Source organism: Macrosteles quadrilineatus, unplaced genomic scaffold (genome assembly GCF_028750875.1).
Source record: "Macrosteles quadrilineatus isolate MER2022 unplaced genomic scaffold, UCM_ALF_1.0 Scaffold_7__1_contigs__length_78375512, whole genome shotgun sequence".
In the NCBI taxonomy this organism is placed as follows: Eukaryota; Metazoa; Arthropoda; class Insecta; order Hemiptera; family Cicadellidae; genus Macrosteles; species Macrosteles quadrilineatus.
Genome location: NW_026542600.1, coordinates 54,368,295 through 54,395,287, shown reverse-complemented (window position 1 = coordinate 54,395,287; position 26,993 = coordinate 54,368,295). Strand labels below are relative to the sequence as shown.

Here is a 26,993-nt window from a genome sequence, read left to right as displayed (position 1 = left end):
TGCCATATATTAAACCCGTTAGGATCCAACAACATAAAATACCTTTTGGGATTATGATAACGTTCTTTACCAAATACACTAGTAATAAAATAGTAATTCTTAAATCTCAATCTTAAGTTCAACCAAGCTACGTAGCCTATAACTTAAATACAGATCTAACCTTTCAACACTAAATAAGGAGCATATAATTAATTTTCTAATGTTTTCGATTAAATATTTTAAGATCATTTTTAATAATTACCGATCCACTCAATTACCTTCCCCTTTCTCCTACTTCCCCAATTGAAAAATGTAATTGATCACTACTAAAACGCAACTTTGATATCATGGGAGATTACTTAAAGGTCACCAATAGAAACTAAATTTGACAGATCACTAAAAGTTTGAATTAATGATCGAAAGTTGGGAAGTTTAGGAAAGATCGGGTAAGACGGCAAGGGTTGTCAGCGAACCGGGACTTTGGGAACTACAAAATCTTGGGAGATATTTAGCCCTTCAACCAAGATCTGGGGTAAAATTCTTTAACACTTGTACTTTCTACACTTGTACACCTGTTGTTTTTTTCATACTTAAAAAAAACAGCTGTTTTAGACTTATTTAGTAGTCGAAGCAAATTCAAAACAGGATGCGCATACTTAAAATATGTTTAAATGTCCTGTTGGTTAATAAGTTGCAGATCAATTTAATCGACTATGAAATAAAATATTAAATATTGATTGTACTACAGCACCAATATTTTCATTTTAATATGTATTAATAGACGGATGTTCTAAATTTGTTCTCTGCAATTGTTAAGAGTATTGATTAATATATATATATATTGAATCATGTTGGTCTTTAAACTGCAGACTTTCGATTACATAGTAAACAAATGTTTTCTTTAATAGTATATTACATTACTAGTCCTGAAAATAAGTGTTTACCGGACGACACTACGAGTCCAGTAAACCATTGACTATATAACCCTAGAGTTATATAGTCAATGATTAAACACATTTTGGACGAGTTACGTACGATATTTTACGCCATACTACTAAATCTGTGCAAACCCTTTTATGTTACCACAAACTAAAGGACTAAAAATGACTAGTCATGACTGTTTTTGTTTATAACCACTCATTGTCACCCAAATACAGTCTAATCAGCTAATTGGTGTCCGGTAAAACTCATTACAGTACGGTAGTACCATTGACTATGAATCCTTAAGGATTTATAGTCAATGGTAGTACGCAATGAAACCCCATTTGATTAAGCTGGTGACAAACAGCTGTTTTCTGGACTAAATCCTTGCGTGGGAAGTTCGTCAAAATAATGTAGTGTGGCGTAAATTAAGATTTCTTCAGCAATTTTGTAATCCCCTTGTCGACAATAACTTTGATAAAGTAAAAAGGCTCTCAATTTTTCATCACTGATACCATGAAAATTCTTCACTGAAAAATTCACAATCAATTTATTATTTGTTAAACTATTCAAGGACCCTCAATAGAAAACTAATATACTGAATGCAAACCAATGGTTCTTTGTTATAGGGAGATCATCCTTATTTAATTTGACTTACAAATACAGTACAATATGGCCAATTAATCCTTCCATAGTCATATTCAAGCAAAAATACCTACTAATGAATTTCAAGCTTATGAATTGAAAAGTAATTCATCTATAATCTATGATAATCATCTTTAAACTACAAAAGTTGCAAATCGGTTGGAATAGTTTAAGAATAGTTTTAGCAATTTAGGATTAGTACAATGTTTTAAATTTTCAGGACGCCAAACTATTCATCTTACAACATAAATTATAAACTTAATGAAAAGTCAACCAAATACTGTGCAAAAATTCCTTCCATCAAATATTTATTCTCATCTGCAAAACACAGCAAGCAATTGAATTATCAGTTTGTTTACGAATAATGATAAATTCCATTCACAGCATCAAAGGGGTGGGGTGTGATAACGGACCTATTGTGGGTGAAAAAATATTTTACCCCGAAAATCAATATGCAGTCATAAAAGACCTAATGGTTTTGTATTCTAAATGAATAAAATTCGTTCACAATAGCTTAATCAAAATGAGTATATTTTAACAGACGTTTTTCAATGAAACTTTTCCCCACGATAGTAATCAATCATTAATTCACGTGTTATTAATTTAACAGATAATAATATACCCTCAGTAAACTTGAGGTATTTTATTTATTTTTTAATAGAATTCAAATTTGACCACTTCTAAGATGAGGTAATTATATTTAACCTAGGTAAAGTAAGTTATTATGATATAACAAATTTAAACCAATCCAAACTTATGTCGGCTTAAATTTGTACATATTAAACAACTATTTATTCGTTTTATGTCTCCCGGATTCAAGAACTTAAATTACATAAATTATATTGTTTGCCTCATTTCAAAATTAAGAGCTTATTTAATATTTAGCAGTGTAAACTTATAAAAATTAAAGTTAAGTATTTATCGATTTTGCAATTAAATTAAAATTAATGCAATTTAACACATCATAACAGTTGAAATGATTGAGTTAGGGTGAATGGATGAATAAACAGGGATGGTAATTTGATTTTTTTATATCTACAGATTCTGTTACAGTCGAACCTATAAGACGTATTTCAATGGGCAGGGGTAAAATTCGTATTATCGAGGTATTATAGTAAAGAAGCTCGTTTTATCGCGGTTAAATTTATTTAACTTGTTAAATTAAAATTTAAATAAACTGAGGAATTATTATTTAATATTTTTTATAAGTTTATAAACTGGTAGTTATTATCTGACACAACTTTAGCTTAATCTACAACCTGCTAATTAATAAATAGTTCAACTCTAACTTTGTGTTTTGTAATATGATTACAATAGCTATAGCTAAAGCAGGTAAAACAGCGTCAAGACGATTTCTCAGTTCCAAATGGTAAAAATATATGGTAATGGTAAAAACATATAGTAATGGTATAAAACATATGTTCACTTTAATGATCCTAGCCAAGAAAATATGCTCTTCAAAACTATTTTTACGCCACACTACATTATTTTGACAAACTTCCCATGCAAGGATTTAGTCCAGAAAACAGCTGTTTGCCGCCAGCTTATTCAAATGGGGTTTCATTGCGTACTACTGTGCTGCAATGAGTTTTGCCGGACACCAATCAGCTGATTATACTGTATTTAGGTGGCAGTGAGTGGTTATAAACAAAAACATAACCTCTCTTAGAGGTTATGACTAGTGATTTTTAGTCCTTTAGTTGGTGGAAATATATAAGGATTTGTACGGATTTAGTAGTATTGCGTAAACTATCGTACGTAACTCGTCCAAAATGTGTGTACCGGACTCGTATGGTAATCCCGTACTCGACTTCGTCTCGCACGGGAACGACCACACTCGTCCGGTAAACACTTATTTTCAGGACGAGTAACGTAATATACTATTACAGATATTACTAAATAGGTTACCGCAGTACAAAGGAATCGTTGATAGGAACGCTTGTGTCAAAGGCCTCTATCTTACCTTGACCTTTGCTCTCCTGACGTTATTGTGTAGTTTATCTTATCTACCAGCTGTGCTCAATGTGCTCATTGCTACCAACCACTGACTGTTTGCTACACGCTACCACAGCTGATTAAATACTCTATGCATTTCCAGTTTTCCGTGTACTAATCGTTTGGTGAATGTCACAGTAGATTATTTTAATGAAAGGTATTTACTTTGGATACTATACGAAAAAAAACTAAATAAGAAATTTGACAAATACTTTCTCCCTTTTTGTCCAAAATGCCTAATACAGTAATGGGTAGGAGTAACTATGATATTTTACCAGTAAAATCATAAAATTTGCAATAACCTTTGAACTGCTTTTACAGCAATGGGGATTGTACTATCTTCTTTAGTTAAAAGAACAATAATATACATATTTAATCAAAATTGGATCAAAGCGTGTACTGTAGTCTGTAGCTCTGTTCACATCCATGCATATACACCCAGAACAAACTTCGTTGAAAATATAGGATTGTATATGTTTACTAAAACTTTGGAAAACACCTAGATTTCTCGGAATGTGTGGTTAAAATCGCGTGCCCGCGTACACTCCAGAAGTGTTAATTTATCGTTTTCCGTTTCCCAGTATTTTTCTTCTTTTGGTCTCCAGTTTTGAATTGACCGATTTAAACATTTGTTGTATTTAACTGCCTTATGTATTTAAGTTTACCTAAAGTTTACATTTTACTTTCTCTCCCTATACTATATATGAGAAAAGTATTGTTTCTGTCAAAATATTCGGGTTGTGGGTCCTCACAGAAAAGTGATTTTCGAAGTGATGCCTCTGTATGTCTGTGGCTGTAGATGTGTACAGAGACAGACTACGACTGTAGTTCGATTTATTTTGATGACATTTGGTATGTGGGTAGTACTAATCCATGACATCTCCAGGATATTTTGGATTTAGATTTTTAAAGGTTAGGGGGGGGGTTTAAGGTTAGGTTAAGGGTTTAGGGGGGGTTTGGGGTGGGACCCCATGAAAACCCATAAAATAACAAAAAATATAATTTTCACAAAAACGACACAAACGATTTTGATTAAAATTTAGTTTGCTATGGTCCTTACGACTCTAAACAAACTAGTACAACCCACATTACTTGCAGTGTTGACTTTTTAGTGTTCTTACTCTTCATTTTTAGAGCCATTTTTAATAATAACAAAAACTTATTTTCAGTTCTCTAATTATGAATACCAGTGCTGTCCGTAGACGAGTTATAGACGGCGACCTGTTTTCAAGTCTCCGGGTAATCTATGTGTATTATCACTTGAAACTCTTCTCGGCGATTATCTATGTTACTTTTTGAACACGTGGTTTCGTATTCAGTTTCTATAGTCAGTATGTAACGGATTGCTATGAACTGTCAATTCACTTCATCGATTACTCCTTGACCTCAACATCCAATTGTAATCGACTAGTGTTATTATTACTTTGGTCCCGGGTTCAAATCCCGCCAAATCGACAATGGATTGTATCTAAGTGATAATGCCGCAACCCCTAGGTCTAGCCTGAAGTAACGTGAAAAACAATCCCAGGCTCGTGCCTAGCGTCCTAGGAAAAATATATTATTACTCAAACCACCGACTATGTAGGTGTGAATAGTTTTACTAGTTTGATTTATTTTCAAGTTCAAGTACAAGATAACCTACGTCGTTTGAATGCCATTATAAAAATGTGTAGCCCCAAATCTAACCTCGGAAACATAGCTCTATAGGAATATTTTACATTTCTTTTATTAATTAAATTATTCGTCGAAATTATAAACATTTACACGCCCAAACCCGATAATATTCCCGATATTAATGAAAAATCGGCGTTTCTCTTCGTCTCTTGGATGATCGACCTGACTGATGAAGCTCGTTTTTACCAAGGCAGGCGCATTAGTAATGATCAACTGACGTATTCATTAAGCATAATGAGGTTAGCTGGATTTTTCGAAGCGTACGTTACGCTGTTTCGCTAACCTCACGTTTGTATTTGTGTTATGCAAGGCATAAACAGATTGGTATCGGTTATGAAGGCCGTGAATGTTATGTAACGTATTTTGTCATTTGGTTCGCAAATAAACGTAGAATATAAGCTACTTTGACATCCAACAAGAACTAAGTATTATATTATATTAGTTGAATGTATACGTTTAAATACTGTATATGAAAAATGTCATATAATTGTAGATTTGTAGGTTTCTCGATATTCTAACCCAGTTCAACCTCCTTTGCGAGCAGCATTGCATTTTAATGAGTTATTGTGGTTCTCAAAACAGAGAGGCAGCTGTAATTTTATTTGCAATTAGTATGTTTAGTTCACAAACAAATTTCGGTTACTTTATCGAATAAATAGTATTTAATTTATACTGCGCTTTTATATAGACGAAGTCCAATAACATTTCATTAGTTCTATTAGTTTAATATTTTCTGTAATGAGACAAAATTAGTAAAACAATGGTGATAGTTTTATACAGTAAAATACATGGGTTCAAGTTTCAACGAGAGTAAGTTGGTCAAGAACTGGAATCAAAAAATGCAAAAGAGACGGAGATACATGAGAGGCACTCGTCATAAGGGTTGGGCCAATTAAGCACCAAAAACCTCCCCTAAGCAGATATTTCTTCGACTAACTCATAAGGAGCTAAAATATTCACACTGCTAGAGCAGTTTTCACTTTCATTCGACGTGTCTTTCACCAGTATTATAATTTATGTGAATTTATAACCTTTACAAATTATTAAGGATATAAATGTCTGTGCAAAAATATTTATTACGACCTCTAAAATGGTAATCTAAAAAACATAAACTTGACAGAAGGTTAAGCTGGGTTTTCCTAGGCGCGTAGTCGGCCAGCGGAGAGAGGAACGCGGAGAGCGGACTTAGCAGTTAGATGTCTCAATATAAAAATAAACATTACACCTAACGTTGGATCATAAAGGTGTTAACTCAAAACATAGTCAAGTAGTTACAGAAAATGTATTTCGAACAACTCTAAAGCAATAAAAATCTACCAATACGTATCCTAAGTCAATCAAATATCTGTATAAAACAAAACGTCCGTCCGATCTCATCTGGACTTTAATAAATTCATAGTTTATCCTTCGTTTTTAATTGTAATCGATTTCCACTAGCTAAGGTGTTATGTTTAAAATGTACTCTACCCTCATAATCTTGCGTATCTTGACTGATGTTAAAGCAACGACGGCGTATGAATACTAACAAGTAAATTTCAATATTAAATTTGGTTTAATAGAGCTGGCATTTACATTTACATTGATCGCCTGTAAGATAGGGCTTCCGAGAGATTACGGGATGAGAATCATCCTTTACTTGAGGTTTAAACTTGTTTTCCTTTTCGTTGTAAGATTCTAAGTTATTATGTATTTTTGTGCTCCAAATAAACAAGGATTGTTTAACATTTGTTATATCAACATGTTCAAAAACTAATAAACGAATAAAATACCCACCAATGTTATTTACTGTAACAAATTTACGTCACACTGAAGCAAAAACAGCCGTTTTTAATGTATGCATTAAAGTAGCATGTTTAGTTTCTAGGGAATAAAAAGAGTTTTTGTGCTAGGTAGTAAAAATGAGCTGTTTCAACTATGTTGTGAATTACGATTGTAAACAATTGCATGAATTAATGGTTTAATAGATTTTTGTTGATTCTTGCCTTATTGTAAACAGTTCGACATACCGATGGTATGAATGTACACCAACACAATCTTAATAGACGAAACAATTGAATCACAGCTTGTTTTATTAGTAAATTAAATTGAAAGCAAGTAAGAAGAAGTTTTGAAAGGTCCTCTTTAAATGGACAGTATTTTAGTTTTGTAAAATAGTTTGTTCAAATAATGATGCAATATGACGAAAAATACATCACACGGGCTAAAACTTTCTTTTCAACCCTCGCTCATTTTCTGACCTCGGCTTTGCCTCGATCGTAAAACTTGAGCTCGGGTCGAAATAAGTCACTTTAGGCCCTGTAGAGAATAGTGATGAAATGTACTATTATACTGTAATATTATTCAAAAAAATTATGATTATTATCTTTTAAATACCATGATTTGTATCACGACTAAGCTGTCTGAGGATATATTGTCAAGCCACACTTCAGCCCTCACTTTGAAGTCCCCTAGCACACTGAGCGTGAAACGTCTGGCCTTTTACCCTGTGAACTTGGCTTTGCCAACTGTTGCTGTGAATCATGTGTCACTGAGGACCAAAACTTTATTCAGTCTTGCAACCTAAGAGGCTTTGCAACGATTTTACTTACCTTTATGTACCCCAAAAGTTCATGAAACACGTTTCCGTTTGTTTCGTTTCTGATCACCTCACTTTGGCAAGATATATAAAATATGAACATGATTTTACTTCAAATGATTACTTTTTAGCTGTATACAATCATGTAGAATATCAAAGTCTTATTAATATAACAATATAAAAAGTTTTAATTTACACAGCAAAAATTATATTTACAGAATCATGAAAATAGCATGGTAATGTGTGATGATCCAAGACAACTTCAAATAATCAATTTTTTTATTCTATAGTATTGTAAAGCTGTTTGAAGAAGAAACCGATTTGGAACATTCTTTTATGGATTTAGCTATAGAGATTTTTAACGAAAAATAAATTATTCTTCACTTACAGTAGATCACACAGTTGGAAGGAGTTACAAGTATAAACGAATTTCATATGTTTAACTAACTACATTTTTCCACAACTAGGGCCAATTTGAGTTTACCACCATATAGGTAATATCAGAGGCAATGGACCTACCCTATACCTTATCTAAGATATCTTTAGTTTCTATCTCTTTTAAAATTTTAATATTTTAACTAAAAGAAAACTTAAATATTTAATTTCAAACATAGTCTATCCCAATTTAGTTAGTTATATGTCGCGAAGCTCTAGTTATATTACCATTATAACCACTCCAGTAGCGATGATGGTAAAGCCGATTTTGTAATCAGCACTACAGACTAAATCGAGTTTGGCTGCTATCGACGAAGCATCGACGTACGCACATCCCAGTAACTAAGTTAGCGAATCTCTATGAACATCGAACACGGTTCCCGACTATCCAGTCGATTAATAATTTGTTAAACAAGAAGATAATTAATTACTATTTCTCGAAGTGGATGTGAATTTCGCATTTTAATAAGTTTTAGAGAATTCCCATATGATTAGCTCCGTATCGAGTTTGTTATACTCTTTGGAGTTTGTTTTAGCCTCATGATCAGGATATAGCCCCCGGGGCGATTTAATTTTTCGTTTTGCGGTCCTTGGAGTCCAAAAATGTCATATTTTCAAATATGTATATTTATTTATTATCTGTCCGTTAGCATGATAGCTCGAGTAAAATTATCTGGTAATTATAGTTTTTTTTAGGGACGTAAGCCTACGTTTATTTGAAAGCTTGGCGAACACATATCGGACCATGGGAACGGGGTTTTACGGGGTTTTATGGGGATTTTCCCATAAAACTAAGCAAATTTATTTTTAAATCGTTTTGTCGAGCTTAAAAACAAACAATTTACATTTTGCAAATTAAATGGTCACGAAGAAAAGTTCAAAAGCTTTAAATGTTAAATTCTCATGTTATTCTTACGGAGAATAAGTCAACAGTAGTAGTTTATCGTATATGGATATATTTTCATCAAGTTTGGAATTTTTTTATTTAAAACTAACATATTGACATTTTCATAAAAACTCACGTTATTACCTTTTCTTAGCAAACATAATTACTCAATAAACGTAAATTCATCCAAACAGCGAATCTGACATTAAGGAAATATATTAGTGTAAATCAAATCAGGCAAACGAAATTCGCTTAGTCTACAGGTTTGCTGTGGCTGGGGTATTATTATAAAGAGTACATATATTTGAAGTACAGTTGAGTGTATGAGTGTGACTTTGGTCAATTTAAATGGAGATAGGTGCCAAAACAGCTACGTAACTTTAGTAGAAACTTTGACTATGAGTCATATAGTGAACGATTGCCTTTTACGACCTTTACCTGGGTTGGCTCAAATTCACAAATATTCAAATTCAGTATTATTTTAGACAAGACATGAGAATTTGGATTTGTAATATGACAGGTTAAATTAAAATAGACCAGTTAGTCACAGATAGTTTTAATTTCATATGAATGCTATCATGTATTAGCAAGCGTTACACGCTTAGTGCACAATAAAACTTGTAAATAAACTAACAAAAAATTATCTAATAGTTAAAAATTGATAAAACTTGGTAAAGGTTTTTTTTTGAAGCTGCACGAGTTTCGATTTAAAACTAAATATAATCGGTAGACTAATTTAAAACTTAAAACAACATTAGTATAATTCGAAGCAAAACTGCGACGTTAAGGTTCCGTTATTCATGAGCGGAACTTATAAATGAGCAAACTTATAATTTATGATGACTTCTGTTATTGCAGTCTTATTTGTTACGGAAACTTAATAAGCCATTATAAACTCTGACTATCGCAGTTTAAATAATATACATTATTAGCAATTACACCATTAACATTAGTTTAGAATTGTGAATAAAAAATTGCCGGAAAACTTAATTTTTGCACTATGAAAATCGTAAATTTACTTAAAGTTGTCTTCTATTCTGGAGTGACATTTTTTCATACATGACATAAAATCTGTTACAACTAAATGCCAATTAAGGATGTATACATTAATTAATTATTTACAAAATTATTCCAGTCTATGATTTCCAATGTTAGTTTTATGGACACATATTACCTTTGGAGTGATCAAACCCTTCTTCTATTTATGAGATGTTTTTTATTTTTCCGTTGAAGTACGTCACCCTAGTTCAGGAGCTATGGCGATGAAATCTCTAAGCAGAAAAATAAGTAGGCTACAAATATTTGTTGTTAAGAAGTTGGCGGAAGTTGTAAACAAGAGACAAAACAGTTAATGAAAATCTAATTTGAAAAGACAACTTGTTGATAATTGGAATCTGATTGAGGTAAGTAAATAATTCTTTATGGAGTAGATATAAAACCAAGAAATTTAATTAATAGTAAATTGGAAGTTTTATTCGCCCAATCATTATCTTATAGTAAACCGCATATTTTTAATTTCTGGCATTATTTGTTTTTGCTCAGAAACCAGAGTTGAACACAATTAAATTCCACAATTTGCACACGGACATATAATTTAACAATGCGTTTCATTTGCCCAACTGGTCTATTGTTACATAGGGACGATATTGCAGTAGCACTAGCACAATCAATATCAAAGGGGAAATTATTTCAAACCCAATCAAATCGTAATAGAAATAGGTAATGCTTTGGAATTGCAATTACAACCTAACTAGCTAATCTCGATTGTATAGAGCAGAACGCTGCATTCCAACGTTTGAAAATCAATAAAGTCCTGCTTTGTCCCATCAACAGCGCGTTTGCTCTGCTCATTCCTGGTATCTTCTGTAGTATCAAGTGCGGCTAAGACCCTTCATCAGTACTGAAACTCTAAACGGACATTATTAAGAGCTTGTGGTAACTGATGGTGGTATTTCGATTCACACGGATTATGTTTTAAGTTATTAATCAATTAGTACTTATTTGTTTGAAAATAAATACGTATTAATACTATTTGTTCTTCTTTACAAAGACCGTTAGTATTAGTAGCTATTATTTGGATATTTACTCATTTTTTAAAGTAAGCCTACGAACTAAATTAATAAATTTGATGGATTATGTAATGACAAATATGTCAAAACTATTCCAACTTGACTACAACCGAAATTCGCTACTTAAACTTCCATATTTATTGGTACATAAAAGTCAGAATCATGTCCAATAAAAGAATATCCATGCACGAAAATTCTTAAAGCAAACAAGAATCCTTTTAGAATAGCCCTATTAGTGGAGAAATATAATTACATTGCGAGAAAAACTACTTATAGCAGGCTTGATAAAACTGAATGTTAAGCATCTAAGGTAAGCCTTTTAAACTTGAATAAATATCACAAGCAGCTCTCGCAGAGAAGAAGTTCTGGTGAAACCTTCAAAGTGTGATTCGTGTACAAAAGCTAAAAAGGTTCACATCACCGGCAAAAGCACTCACACTAACAATCTTTCCAAGAAATAGTAGCTTCGCCGTTTTTGTATGACAGCACCTAGATCCTCAGCGAAATATATTCATGGAAAACTTCTGATTTGGTCGTAGAAGTATTATCATGTTGTTGCACAGAAAGAAAATCTATCGAGTGATTCTTCACACCACTAAAAGTGTCCTGGAAATCGTTGATCCCTACTTAAAGATTCTGAAGTATCACGCTTGAGAATGTAATTTTAAATGATTTATTAAAAGCAGATTTGGATTTGATACGTAATTGTATGAAAAAAATGTAGTGAAAGGAGTTTATAGGTTTTAGTCAATTTCGAATTCGGTCAACAAAGAAAAGGCAATGTTTATAAATAGCAACAAGTATAAAGCTTGCATGTTGAATAGAGATGGTTTTTGTTATACCGAAACGAAAAACACCTTTAGTCTTGGTAACAAGACGTAAAAGGTTATCCTAGATTTTATTTTTATTTTGAATCATTTCACCTATCCCCAAGTTTCTGTACCTACTAACGGTTCACCCAGTATATCTGCTAGTTTAAAGTATGAGAACACCCAATTAAGGAATAATTTTGTAGGATGTATTTACAGTGGCTTCTTACGCAGTTTCTATTTCATACCATATATTATCTTTTAGTGAGATCACATGGTCAATACATGTTTAGACGAGAAAAAAGTTATTAGCATCGTCAGGGATTGGTGTTTTACTTCAAAACAGTCTCAGTCAGTTCAGTTTCTGGTAGAAGGAACTGAAATAAACACTGCTTTCAAAAGAACAAAAACTTGTATCTGTAGTAATTAAAAACGTTGCTATGTTCCTTTGTTTGCTTCAACTATTTCAAAGTATACCGAAACATGTCCTGGACTCGTTTTTCATCCATAATTTATTTTCTCTTCCAAAAGATTTTCATCCTAGAAAATCCCAACAATTACACCCCTCTTTTAAAAACTTTATATCGTATTATTAAATTAGTTTGTAGTACAACTTCTTCAGAACGTTCAGTACTTCATAACATACATACATTTTATAGTATAGGTCTATTATTACGCACATTCATCAAAAATAAATATAAATTCTTAAAAAAATTCAATAAATTTACTATTCAAAGAAGAAATTGTAAAAAGGTAAAAAATATCAAGTATACAAAAAGTAATACCTCTATCAAAATTTTCACTTTCCTGTTACCAATCTCATAACAAATTTAAGCAGATTTATATTTATGTTGAAGTCGAAAATGCATGATTCTAACTAAAATTTAGGTACCATGTCGTATTCCTCATTCAAGAGTTAGCAGTAAGTCGTTTTAATAAAACTAATTCAGAATGTTAATGATTTTTTAAACAAGTACAAAGGCTTGAAATTTTTTATCTAATTACAGAAGAAATTAAAGACACAATTATGCACAGGTAAAACCTTTAAAAATAGGTATTTTACGAAATGTAGAAACTTTTACAAAACTTCTTTTTTCCCTAATAGCAATCTTATAAAAAGTTTAAAGTAACTTTATGTTAAAGACGACAAGGCAAGATTCTAATTATGAAATCGAAAAGTTTATAACAATGTTAAGAACACGGTCTTTGCGTCATTAATTTTTATAAGTCGGGTTCAACTTGAACGACTAAACTGATTGAGTAAATTATTTACTTTTAATGAGATTTACGATTCATAAGAATTTATTTACTTGGAAATACAGTAATTATCTTACTCTAGATAGTAAATGAGATATCATTTAATCTAAAAAAGTCCTTGATCTGGGAAAACCGACTTTATTGTTTGTTTGTTTTTATGGATACAATATTATTTTACAAGACAAGTATTGAATAGGTCTTTAATCAAATAGGTAATTGCGCGGAAAAGGATTTGAAACCTTTCTGCCCATTTAATTTTTCTCCACTTGCGTTTCTAAAAAACATCACCCGAGTCAATAGTAAAGGGGGTTTCTTCTGTCCAATCCCATTTGTCCAACAACAGTCACTTAATGAATCTTTCATATATTTGCTATAAGGATGTGGAATTCTTTCCCTGATCTTATCCTGATCAGAATAACATAGGAAACCGTGCTAGTTTTGGGGCAGAGATCAATTTAAATACTAACAGTAATTACACGAATTAATTAAATAACCTAACCAGCATCGTCAGTTTTTAAATTTACAGAAAGTAAATACAATATGAATATTAACACATGGTATATATACACTTTAATGAAAAACCAGCTTATATGTTTGAATCCCTATTTTCTTTACTTAATTTCCGATCAGCTGATATGCATTGTTGCATAGTTATCTATGAGGTTTCATTTTATTGGGAATTAATTCTAAATAAGATTTAACATGGCATTTTCCCAAACTCGAAGAGATAGAAGATTAATTTAAAATTAAATCATTGGTTTTATGCCAAGAAAGGTTTGAAAATAAGTTTCCAGGTGTGATTTCAGTACCTAATAGATCAACTATTATATACATGTGCAAATTGTAGGAAAGTGGTTCCGTAGTTAAGAAAACGACGTAGACTTTAAATACAGTCTCTATTTGAACTTGAGAAAACACAATGATGAGTCTTATTTCCAATAAGTTCCCAATAACACTAAACCTCATAGATAACTACAAAACAATGAATCATCTGATGGGCAATGAAGTAAAGAAAACAAGGATGCTAACATATTAGAGTGTTTTGTCGTTAAAACAGTGCCTCTAGTACTTGTAATAATAATGTTGCGTTTAAAAAAGTGCCATGTGTTTGTTGGAGTGTCCAATCGAAATCGATCACCACTCACCATCCTATATTTACTTGCTATCTTATTAGTTACCAGTATAAGTGTAAAATGTATTTTTCAAGTGTTATTAGACGTACTTTTATTTACTTTCCGTAGTGATAATTATAATTAGTATGCTACACAAACAGTTGACCACTTATGTGTCTAAGGATGGCTGGTCGAAATCGATTGCCATTTTTACATCTTTACCATTTACCGTCTGGTGTCAAAAAGAGTTGGAAGACATTATTCGTCATATTATAAATTTAGCGCCAACAAGAAAGTGTTAAACCTTTATTTTATTCAAGATACATCTTAAACTATAAAATGTTTAATGTCTTCAGTTAATTTTTTTATAAATCTTTTTCTAAATTATTATGAATTATTATTATCATTTGTTTTACGTTAATCGTATTCCCAAAACTATAAGGGCCGTCCTACTGCCAACATATGTTATGCTGTCACGTCAGTCACAGTCCTAACCTAATTTTTCAAGACATTCAAAGCATCATAAAAATGCGAGAATTCTTTATCAACCTGTCTAAATGCATAACGTTTCTGTCTCTGGGTATAAACATTACTCTTGACTTTGAACGACAAAGTATACTAAATTTGACTAGCGTCAATGTCGCATTAAGACTTTTTAGTACTTAAAGTGTTTTCAATTAGTTTTAACTATGTACTATAAACATTTTAAACAGTTAAAACTAATTTTAATAGTTAAAGTTTAATTTTTTGTTAACTATTTACTTAAAACGAGTATTTGTGTGCCCTATTTAAATTAAAAATGACACAAAGATTGATAGATTGTTTGATAAGAACTAGTAATCTGGCTGCACGCAATCGCACATTATTAGCTTTTTTTCTGATGATTTTCTAATGTTACAGCTACCAGTAAATTCTTTTTTTAATCATCATCTGTAAAATAAATTCCTACATAGGTATTGTAATGAGAGGGCTTTTAAAGGTCTATGATTTGAGAGCGAATGTGAATTTTGGGTTACTGAAACAACTTTAACTCTTGTATATGAGTGATATCTCTTAAAATCGTACTAGCTTAGTTCACGTGTAGGTCCTTAGACATTTAGAAAATGTTGAGATCTCTGTATTGTCAATAACCGATTTTTAAAGATCCATGGAACTGCGAATAACGATTTCGCTAAATAGAAATCGCAATCATTGTCTTTTTAGCCAAATATTATCAAAACTGCGAAGTAATCAAAATAAAACCCTTGCCATAAAACAACATTAATCAGAAGATGAAACAGGTGCTGGAAAAGACATGCTTGATGTATTAAAATATCGGTAGGAATAAATCAAAGTGGAAGTACTCTGCTATATTAAGAGACTCGATCTAATTTCATACCCCAATGAACAATCACTACGAGATCCTAGTCTTAAGATGGAGACGAAACTGCACTGAAAGGCGAATGGAATTTATCGACAAAATGCGGTAATTGTGTGAATATTGGTTTCGTGTGTTAAGAAATTCCATCGGAATTTCACACCACGCCTTTATTTGGATATGACGTTTTTAGTGCGATAAAGTTATGGTTGTGTATTAAATCATATGAATATCAAGTGGGATTACATTTATTTGTAATGTTTGTCAAAGATTATTAATAATTTTTCCAACAACATATTTAATTTCACTTTCATAATTTTTAATTTCAAAGTTATAATTGTAGTTTTTAATCGCGCAGAATGTTTTATATAGTCTACATTTGCATACCTGTAAGATTGAAAATTATTTAAAACTGTCTATTGAGCTTAAAATTCTCACTATAGACAACGTCGCAAGTATAATTTTAAAATTATTTTAAAAATCTAATAAGGTGTGGGTGAAAGATTAGCAAAGAAGGCTGCAAGCTGAATTTAAGTAGATTTGTGTATACAAAGACAATTCAAACCAATCCACTTTCTTATATGAAATTATTCTCATTAAATTTGTAGTGGTCGAGGTCTATACTTACCTTGTGCAATGCATTAATTGTTAAGTGGTGGTACCTATACAGACATAGAGAAAATGTTCGTTTACCAAACGCTTGTAAAAGAATCGTCTAAGTAGGTAAAATAAAATAGCTATGTGACAATTTCGATGGTTCAAAGTGCATCTTTATCCATAGGTCTATTATGCAGAGAAAAGGAAATTGCTATTCAAAAATAAGAAAATGATTCCCTCAGATGAAGAGAACATTCTCATTTTTTATAAGAACTACTATTCTTATAACCAAATAGTTTCCAATTGGTGGAGGTTTTGCGAGTTGAGTTCTTCTTGGACTGTCACCAACTAGTTAGCGATCTCTGGGGGATGGCCTTGGCGATCATATTATTGCCTGTTTGCTTTTCAGATGACACTGTCTTCAGTTGAATAATGCAAAGAGGTTATGGGCCACGTCGCATCTATTAGCAACTCTTCTAAGCCCAGGGACCATGGATGGGTGTGGATGAAAGGATAGATACTCTGTAGGCTAAGAATGAGGTACGATGCAATTCATGAATAGGATCTCCAGAATCTAAGAATGTGGTAGGATGGAATTCAACCTCTATAGGGTCTAGAAATGAAGTATGATGAAACAGAAAAAAACTAAACTCTAAGAATAAGATATGATTAGTTGTGATGGAAACTGGATAAGGTATGATCAAGTTGACGGATGGAACTCTAGAATCTGGGAATGAAGTAAGATGAAATAGAAATATTGAAAGAATTCATATTCATATTCTAGAATTCAAGAATGAAGTATGATTAAATTAAAGAATTGAAACTCTAAAATCTAATATTCTGGTAAGATGAAATTGGATTATGAAACTCATCTAGGGTCCAGGAATTATGTATAATGGAATAGAAAATGTAAACTCTAGAACATAGTAATAAGATATGATGTAGTTAAATGTTTGGAACTGAATGGGGTATATTCAAATTGAAGGATGTAACTCAAGTACGAGAATCTAGGAATGAGGTATGATGAAATTGAAGGATGTAAACTCAAGTACGAGAATCTAGGAATGAGGTATGATGAAATTGAAGGATGTAAACTCAAGTACGAGAATCTAGGAATGAGGTATGATGAAATTGAAGGATGTAAACTCAAGTACGAGAATCTAGGAATGAGGTATGATGAAATTGAAGGATGTAAACTCAAGTACGAGAATCTAGGAATGAGGTATGATGAAATTGAAGGATGTAAACTCAAGTACGAGAATCTAGGAATGAGGTGTGTTGAAATAGAAAATTGGAAACTCTGGAAAATAGGAATGCGATGCTATGTATTTGAATGATGGGATGAGGTATGATGAAATTGATTGATGGAAAATGCAGGATCGTGAAGTTAGGCCTAATATATTTAAAGGATACAAGAACATTTTCAAAAATAGTGATTGTAATATAATGGTATGAAACATAGACTTAGAGTTTGTGGTATGATTAAGTTATGGAACTTAAGCTACAGGATATAGAATTGAGATCTGGTCTAAAAAATGTAAAATGAATAGTGAAACCTTAAGGGTTTAGTCAGGAAGGAATGATGGTAAGAAAGGATGAAAATTAGAGGTCCTAAGAATAAAACGCGATCGAAAGAAATTATGGAATTCTAGAAATGAATACAGTATATTAAAACCCATGAGATGTCATAGAACAAAATCGCAATAAATTATGTGGAAGAATAATTCCATCAGTTAGTAGTCTATGTTAAAATTTTATGAAAATAATTACAGAGTCAATAATGGGTATACATAACAAATAAGTATAAAATAAAACATTTAATGTTATAAAAAATAATGATATGAAATAAGATATGATTTGAAATATTTAATTGGAATTTACGTTTTTATTAGAAATATTTGTTGTTCTGTTAAAAGCTGTGTATATGTATATTTTAAGTTTCAAATCGATTTGTCGTCCTGACTTGCAATGATAAACTTAACAGTAATGTATATCTGATAAATTGATTACTTAAAAATAGTTTAGTATTAATCATAAGCTATTTAATAGTATAAATAAGTGACTGATAAAAGGTATAGGGGTAGAGCACAAGTAACATTTCTCTTGTGTTTACAGAAACTGTAGAGGCTTATAAACAGCTTTATAACTTTCTCGGAAGGTCAACTAAAATTGTTGGCTTAGGATAAAGTGAGGATTGGTTTAATGCACTTTAACCTCTCGCTTATTAACTCAACATCTATAAAGAGTAATTGAAAAATTGATCCGATCATGTATGTGACTACTAACACAGTACACATGTTACTACAATCTGTACTACAATGTGTACTACAATCTACTGTTTAGTGTTAAAACTAAAATAGTTTAAAACCATTTATACAAGTGCAAATTTAAAACGTGTTTCATAAAAATAATCAAATATTGACGGTTTCTTTATGTGAAAGAGTATGAGCAAGGAGATGTTCGATCGACAATTGATGTCAATTTTCAATTGTGCGGTCATTGGGATGCAATGTCAACTTAGCCACCGTTAGATATGGATATACTATCCATTTTAAAGTTTTTTTTTTCAACCTTTTTCTTTTTACTTGTCCTATATTTTTTTATTTTTTTTTACGTAGTATATGGAAAAAGAATAATTGTTCTCGTCAATATTTTCGAATTGAGTTTTGGGTGGATATCCGTTTCGGGTCCCGCTGAACCTATATAGGGGGTTTTCGAAGTGATGTCTATGGGTGTGTGTTTGTTTACAGAGCTATGGCCCACACCTGTTGTCCGATTTTGATGAAATTTAGAATGTAAATTTTTAATTTCTTTGTTATTTTGATTTTTAATGGCAATTTCCTCATAAAAACCTATAAAATAACTAAAACTCGGATTTTCACTAAACTGCTCAAATGATTTTGTTTAAATTTATTTAGTGTTTTAAATTTTAAACAAAATTTTACAACCATCATTGCTGTAAGAATTTCGGTCCAAAAGTTATCGCAGCTTTTGTGATTTCCCCCATTGAATATTACAGTTACTTCCACAGCTTACTTAATGATAAGGGCTGTTGACAAGCCAATGAAAGAAAATATTTGTCAGATTGCTGGTACCATTTTTTATCTCTAAGTTTTAATTTCATGAAATAATTTTAAGGCCTTTAGTGGGGGAGTGCTATTCAGATTAGAAAAAAATCCTCACATAAAATACTGTTTTATTGATTTTTAGAAGGATGAGGGACTCCGAGCCACCGGCATTTTCACACGATTAAAAGCTGTTGGTGTTTGTCGGGATGTCACCTCATGACTCTAGGACAGAAATCTTGCTCTAACCACTACACTAACTATGCCTAGTATGAGTGAAACCTATTGGAGGAAAACAAGTTATTTCCAAGATTTCAAGTAGAGACAAGTATCGTTAAATACATTCAAAACCTACGTATCTAACAAACTGGACAAACAGGACTCCTTTAATCTAGGAACAAACGTAGAATATCGCAATAATTAAAATCTGCCTCATAAAATGTTGGTTGTCACTTACAGTATCAACTGCCATAAGCAAATACGAAAAGCAAACAATTTTATTTAATACGACATATTTATTCAATACTTTATTTAATACCTGTCATGATACATTCGATACTTAACTAAATAAGTAGACACAAAAATATACAGTGACTTCTTATAATACGCTTTAAACAACTGCTGACGAAATGTGAGTACAGTATTTCCGATCAAATCACATCGCCGATGGTTTAACATTATGCTTTCAATTAAAAATGTAACTTATTTTAACATTTTACATAGTATTTTAGAAACTATAAGGAATCGGCTACTACCATAGTAATCATAATTTCAGGACAGCTATTATTTATCGTTGTAGGGTTCCTAATTTATATTTTTAGGAATTTATCCCTCGTATCCAATTACTCATCTAATTGAATGTGAATAAAATGTGAAACCAAGTTCCAATAAATGGGACCGTGAACATGTTACAGTATTGGGAAGTGCAGTTTGAAGGATTGATTACACAAAAATATTTATTTATTTAGTTTTTATGATATATTACTTTCCAACCACTCGAATAAATCACAATGCTCGTTTGCTTAGCCTGCAGGTTTGCGTGACTGAGTTACTGTTTGGAGCGTCCCATAGGTGTTACTTTACAGGATAAAATTTGTCATAGGATTAACTGTATTCTCTGTACTGGACAGAGTTCATTACAGCAGACAGTTACTAATGCGATGTTAGCTCACGATGTTCTTGGTTAAGTAATCTTACACTGTTTGCAAACACTGATTAGATTACGAAATAGTATAAGCAATAATAGCAAACACATTGATATAGTGACCTTGACACGAATTCCACACAATTACTGGCGCGTTACAAAACAGCATAAACCGATTATATCAAATAGAAAAGAATCGTAAACGAGAAACAGCAAGATTTAAACTAAATGAGGCTTGGTTATTGGGGCAAACACTGGCTTACAATTTGGGATTATTTGAGTGAGAGATAATTTAGTTCAATGTTTATTGGAACAAAGTAAACGTGGAATTTTATGCTGGATGTTAACTGGATTGCAAATTGCCGTCCTCTTGTCCTCAACCGCAAAACACATGCAAGGAAATTGAGTACTTCGAGAAAGAAATGAGGCATTTCAAGGACAGCAGTTCGTTTTCAGCCACTCGAGGAAGGAGTGGGTCGTAAGAGTCCTACTGAGAGAAAACGGAGCGTGAATTATATAAAGGTCGAAACTGAAACTTGTTTTGTGTACCAAAAAAAGGAAATCATTATAGCAAAATGTTTCTTCATTCATGAATCATCAAATGTATATTACAGAGCACTAAGACATCGCTTAGCATCTCAAATTGTTAATCGTAATTTTTGTCATACATAAATTCACACATCACATCCTTGAAAATTGCAGAAGCGTTCCGTACCTTGAAGAGCAGCAAGCTTAGAACTGTCGCTCAAAAAGTATCACAGAGCGAAACTGACAAACACAAAGCAACACAATACTCTTACTACAAACATTACAGAAAGAAATGTTCATTTAGTTAGCAACTAACAATATCTACGATTTAGAACACACAGACTAAGAAAGCTGAAATGAGAATAAAATACGAGGGAAACAACTATTTATCTTACCTCCTTAAAACCTTGATTTCATTTTCCAACGAATCTTCTTTTCCTTTCAGGGCCTTTTTGTCTATTATTTTGACGGCGAACATCTGACCTGGATGTTCTCGACTTTCTGCCAGTCGCACTTCAGAAAAGGCACCCCTGTAACAGAAAAAAGAGCTTTAGTTAGGTGGTTCTAAATTGTATGCATAGAGTACAGTTACATATAAATACGACTAATAGTTGAAATTACGAAATAAGTAATATGATCTCCGTTTAAAATCTTAGAATATTAACGGATTTCCTTTCTGATGATTTCAGTATTAACATTAGGTTAATTTAGTTAATTTCTTTCATCCATGAAGCAATGAGCAATCGCAATACTTGTGTAGTATGCATCTTAACCAATATATCTTCTTCCAAAAAAAGTAAACGTTAGGGTCAAAATATTTTATAAGTATATAACAATGTTGTTACTATTGAGAGCTGTTATTTTTCAGATGAGGACTATGTTAAGGAGGGTATATACGCGTATATATTGCAATGAAATACTTTACGTTACTACTATGCAGATTCTAGATTAATCAGGAAGTCCGATTAATATGTTAAAACGTAATTTGTTCGCAAAACCTACATGTAGATAGCGTATTAGATTCCGAGTGTTATTTGGGACGTGTGAAAACTGACCAGAGATAGTGTAAATCTGTTAGGTCGCAGTAGCGAGTTAAACTATGAGCAATCAGCGAGCGCGTATCAATTGAGGGGAGTGGATAATGACGAGATCGGATCACGACTTGCGAGCACTCCACTTGATACTCGGCACAACTGGTCACCAGCCTACCTCACTTCAACGGAATTCTACAGCCTCTCAATGTATACAATCAATAATTGGTAATCAAGATACCTCATACTTGCAGCGGAAATCTACAACCTCTCAATGTATATATATAAAAAATACTGGTTACAAAGCTACCTAATACTTGCAACGTAATTCTACAGCCTCTCAATGTATACCATCAATAAAGTATTGGTCATCAAGATACCTTATACTTGCGGCGGAAATCTACAACCTCTCAATGTATATATAAAAAAAATACTGGTTATAAAGCTACCTAATACTTGCAACGGAATTCTACAGCCTCTCAATGTATACCATCAATAAAGTATTGGTCATCAAGATACCTTATACTTGCGGCGGAAATCTACAACCTCTCAATGTATATATATAAAAAATACTGGTTACAAAGCTACCTAATACTTGCAACGTAATTCTACAGCCTCTCAATGTATACCATCAATAAAGTATTGGTCATCAAGATACCTTATACTTGCGGCGGAAATCTACAACCTCTCAATGTATATATAAAAAAAATACTGGTTATAAAGCTACCTAATACTTGCAACGGAATTCTACAGCCTCTCAATGTATACAATCAATAAATTACTGGTCACCAAGCTACCTTATATTCGCAACGGAATTCTACAGCCTCTCAATGTATATAATCAATAAATCACTGGTCACCAAGCTACCTCACTCGCAACGGAATTCTACAGCCTCTCAATGTACACAATCAATAAATCACTGGTCACCAAGCTACCTCACTCGCAACGGAATTCTACAGCCTCTCAATGTACACAATCAATAAATTACTGGTCACCAAGCTACCTTATGTTCGCAACGGAGTTCTACAGCCTCTCAATGTAATCGCATAGAAAATTAATTACTGGCCTCATTTCAAAACTCATTTTTAGGGAACATTTATTTTTGAAGAATAAAATATTATTCTACAAATTATTTTCATCAATGCAACTTTTACATTTATGGTGACGTTAAAACACTAGTTGATTGCTTAAATACTTTGAATCGACAACAATATTGTAAAATAAACAATATTTAATCACATTGAGTTAAATAAAGCCATGTAAGATTCAGCAAATTCGCTTTATGTTTAGGCCGATATGATTACCATGTGATAGTGTAAAACCGATATCAACAAAACCCTTTGACGTAAGAATTTTATGTATCAGAAATGCAGAAATAATATGAGAAATACGAAACAAATTTGAGCTGGATTTCCTTCTTCTAGCATTATTGGATTATACTAAAGAAGATTGCGCAATACGAATATGATACGGTTCAATCCAATGAAATGTCGATTTGTTAAAATTGTAAAGGCAAAATGCCTTTGATGCTCCTGCCTACACACTCCCCAGTTATGTATAGCAATACATTACTTAGATTGCTTTGTTGGCAGGGTATTTGAATATAGGAATGATGTAATTTAATATAATGCAACACTAATGTAATTTTATTTACGAATATTTCAAGTGTAATTTAAAGGGTTGTGTATGAAAATGAATTAATTTAACTTAATCTTTATAACATAATTTTGGTACTCAAACTCACAAACATGATCGCTATTTATCATAAATAATTTCGACTAAGGTTTAATGGATATTTCAATTGAAACCCTAAAAATTAAACACATATTTTATCGCATAAAAACTAATATTTAAGTTGGTCTACACATTTAAAATAATTAAAGATGCTTGTAGGAATTAAACTCAATTTCTGGAAAATGAAGAATTGAGGTGAGACACTTTACCTTTGGAAACTGAAATACAATTTATTACATAGCTTCATCTTAAATCTGAAATGCTCAGGTAAGCAAATTGTGTTTATTTCACTTTACAATGATTTTTAACAATTATTTTATTTTAGAAGGTACCGAACAAAATCATGACTCACCAATATTTTAGATTTTTATAAAGTGCATCAATTTAAAAATTGTAACTTAAAAGTAAAAACAAAATTGATTGGCGGACCAAGGTTCCTGACTACATAAAATCCTTCTTAGACAGTTAAGAAATTTTTGACACCTAAAACAAACATTTTGCAACTTCTCTCAAAACCATTTATTTAATAGAGCTTAAAAATATAAAATAAACTATTAAAGCGTGTTATCGCGTAATGATTACTAGTATTTTAAAAACTGTAAATTGAAAACTCTAGTTATATTTTTATGGAGACAAATTATACTGTTGTAGTTTGATTTTTATGGATGTATTATGATCAGATTTGGAATTTTTATTTTCTACTAAGCTATTACATTTTACCAAAACACTCTTTATTTACCTTCCTTGTAGCTGAAAACCTAAGTTATCGAACCTAATGTTCATTTAAATAGGGAATAAATTTGACCTATTTAAGGAAATATTTTAGTGAAAATCCAATCAGGCAAATGGAAGATTGCTTAGTCTGCAAGTTAGCTGCTGCGGGAAACTCTACATTAGACCGAATAGTTGAAAAATGTAAAGTGTTCTTAGGCTGAATCGTTCCACCTTGTATCTATAGTACGAGTAAAAAAATTACACCTACGTAGCCTACTTTCTTATAGCTGATAACAAATGTTATCCATAAGTTTTTGAAGAAAATTTTTTAAAAAGATACGCACCATGTTCACGAAGAAAACATATACATTAAAATCAATCAAACCCATAAAATATCTGAGTTTATGTGTGATCTGGTTGTTAAGTAGGATAACTAAACTCAGCCTTTGCTCAAATGTTGTATAGTTATTATTTAATACAATATAACATTATTTGCTTTGCCAACTTGATAGATATTTTTCTCATATCTTTTTGTATCTATTTAAATCAAAGTAACCTAACCACAAAACCAAAGTAATCATCGCTGTTTAATCTCCGAAGTATTACGCAAGGACAGGTTCAATACCCAGAATAACTTCACCGTAAGTGCCTGCATCTTCACTCTACAAAGGCCGAATTATAAGCCTTTCGACTAGCTTCGAGTGGTTGAGCTTCCCATTAAATCGTTTTATACCTCGACCATAGGTATTTATAACCGTCATTACCTCGAGCTATTGAAAGGTATTACTTACTATACGGTGTATCAAATGATTTTCTAATCCGATTTAAACCTGAACCAAACGAAACTAGTTTTAACGAAATCCCTAAGCGTCTTAGACTCCAATTAGTCGTTGAAAATGGAGCGAATGCCTGCTTATGTTAATCCCTTTCATGTTCACCAACTACCTTTTGCCAAATGGAGTCATTATCAGGCTGTATATTGACTGGATATTTCGGTCATTTCGGTCAACCGAAGGCCGCCACAGTTTTAAAACGAAATGGGACGTTTTGTACACACAAAAAACTCGTAAACGCGAATTTACCTAAACATAAAAAAAACGGCTATTACGTCAAGACACGTACTTGGGGGATGTTTTTGAATCTAGACTCTAAACTGTCAATCACTTGAAATAACAACGAAATATAAACAGAAAATCTAAACAAATTGAAGAAATTCCAATCATATGCTTTATTTACAGCTTGGAGTGAAAATAGAGAAGTCTGTAAATTACTCGTTCGTTTTCGACCACTGCACAGTGCACAACCTCTAGTTTTTATTATATTTATTTCCGACCGTTTTTTCAACTAGCCTTCTCAATTCAGTTCTTAGAAATGAAAAGATTCACTAAACATTATTGTTTACCTCATTAGCAGTATTGTTCTGTTACTTTACAGTACAAGTTTGGACCAACGAGGTTCAAGGATTGAGAGAAAAGAAGTAAAATTACTTTGAACGTCAACTTATCAGCTGTTAAGACCAATTTAATTGATTAAACAATGAGTGAGTAGTTGGGACAAGTCGTTGCGTCACAACCAGTGGCAGTGAGATGTTATAAACGAAAACATAACCTCTCTTAAAAGATACGAGTAGTGATTTTTAGTAATTGAAAAACAGTCGAAGGTAAAGTAGAGTACGCAACTAGCGTAATTAGCCTTAAGACACTCGTAGGAGTTTTAAAGGCACTCGTCTTAAATTTTGTAGTCGTGTCTTAAAGACTGTCTTAACGCGATCGTTGCGTAAACTACTATTACATAGATTGATTAACAGACAAAAACTGCATGTTTAGCTAATTGCATTAGAATTGATCTCACACTATTCAGCTTTTCTCAGTCAGTATCGATTCTGAATTCCAAGAAGCTCAGGACTAATCCATTGTTAATCTCCAAGGAGCAAGAGGATCACCCCTCCTTCAGAATGCTCCTTCATTCCCTTCCCCTTCAGGACTCCTTCATCAACCTCCCGTTCTAATGAGGAGAATCACGAACCAATTACGATAATGATCTGAATTAGTGGCAGAAACTTAACACGTCTAAGTAGTTTGAGAGTTAATACTTGGTAACTGGAACATTTCGATGGTAGAGAATTAATCTGAGGTTTTTTCGATGACGAGAACAAAATAATTTGTGACTAAACAGCTTAGTGTTGCTGGTAAAGGATTTAAGTTAGCATCAGTCAATACATTCTTCTGGTAATTTTCGATAGATAATAAAGAGATAACATTTACAAATAAATTTGCACTCAGAAGTTACTTTAAACTTTTTTTGCACGATTTATCAACCAAAAGGGTCTATCTGAAATCAAAAAACTAATTACTTAAGCAATTTGAAAGTAAACACTACTGGCTATATTTAGAAAAATCCAAATTTCAAAGTTAAATATATAACGTCAATTTGTCAGCATGAACGAACCATTTGTAAACAAATAAC

General features: G+C 32.2%; 1 protein-coding gene across 5 annotated transcripts in view; it reads right to left on the bottom strand.

Annotated features, from left to right (window-relative positions):
• LOC128997779 (calcium/calmodulin-dependent protein kinase type 1-like) overlaps positions 1-26,993 on the bottom strand; it is a 148,807-nt gene that overhangs the window by 67,403 nt on the left and 54,411 nt on the right. For all 5 annotated transcript variants that reach the window (XR_008491142.1, XM_054423465.1, XM_054423464.1 and 2 more), the window contains exon 2: positions 21,444-21,578. Coding sequence is in view for 4 of the 5 variants with exons in the window: in XM_054423465.1 (XP_054279440.1) it covers positions 21,444-21,578 (135 nt within the window). In the remaining variant the exon portion in view is untranslated. The remainder of the gene's footprint in view (positions 1-21,443; positions 21,579-26,993) is intronic.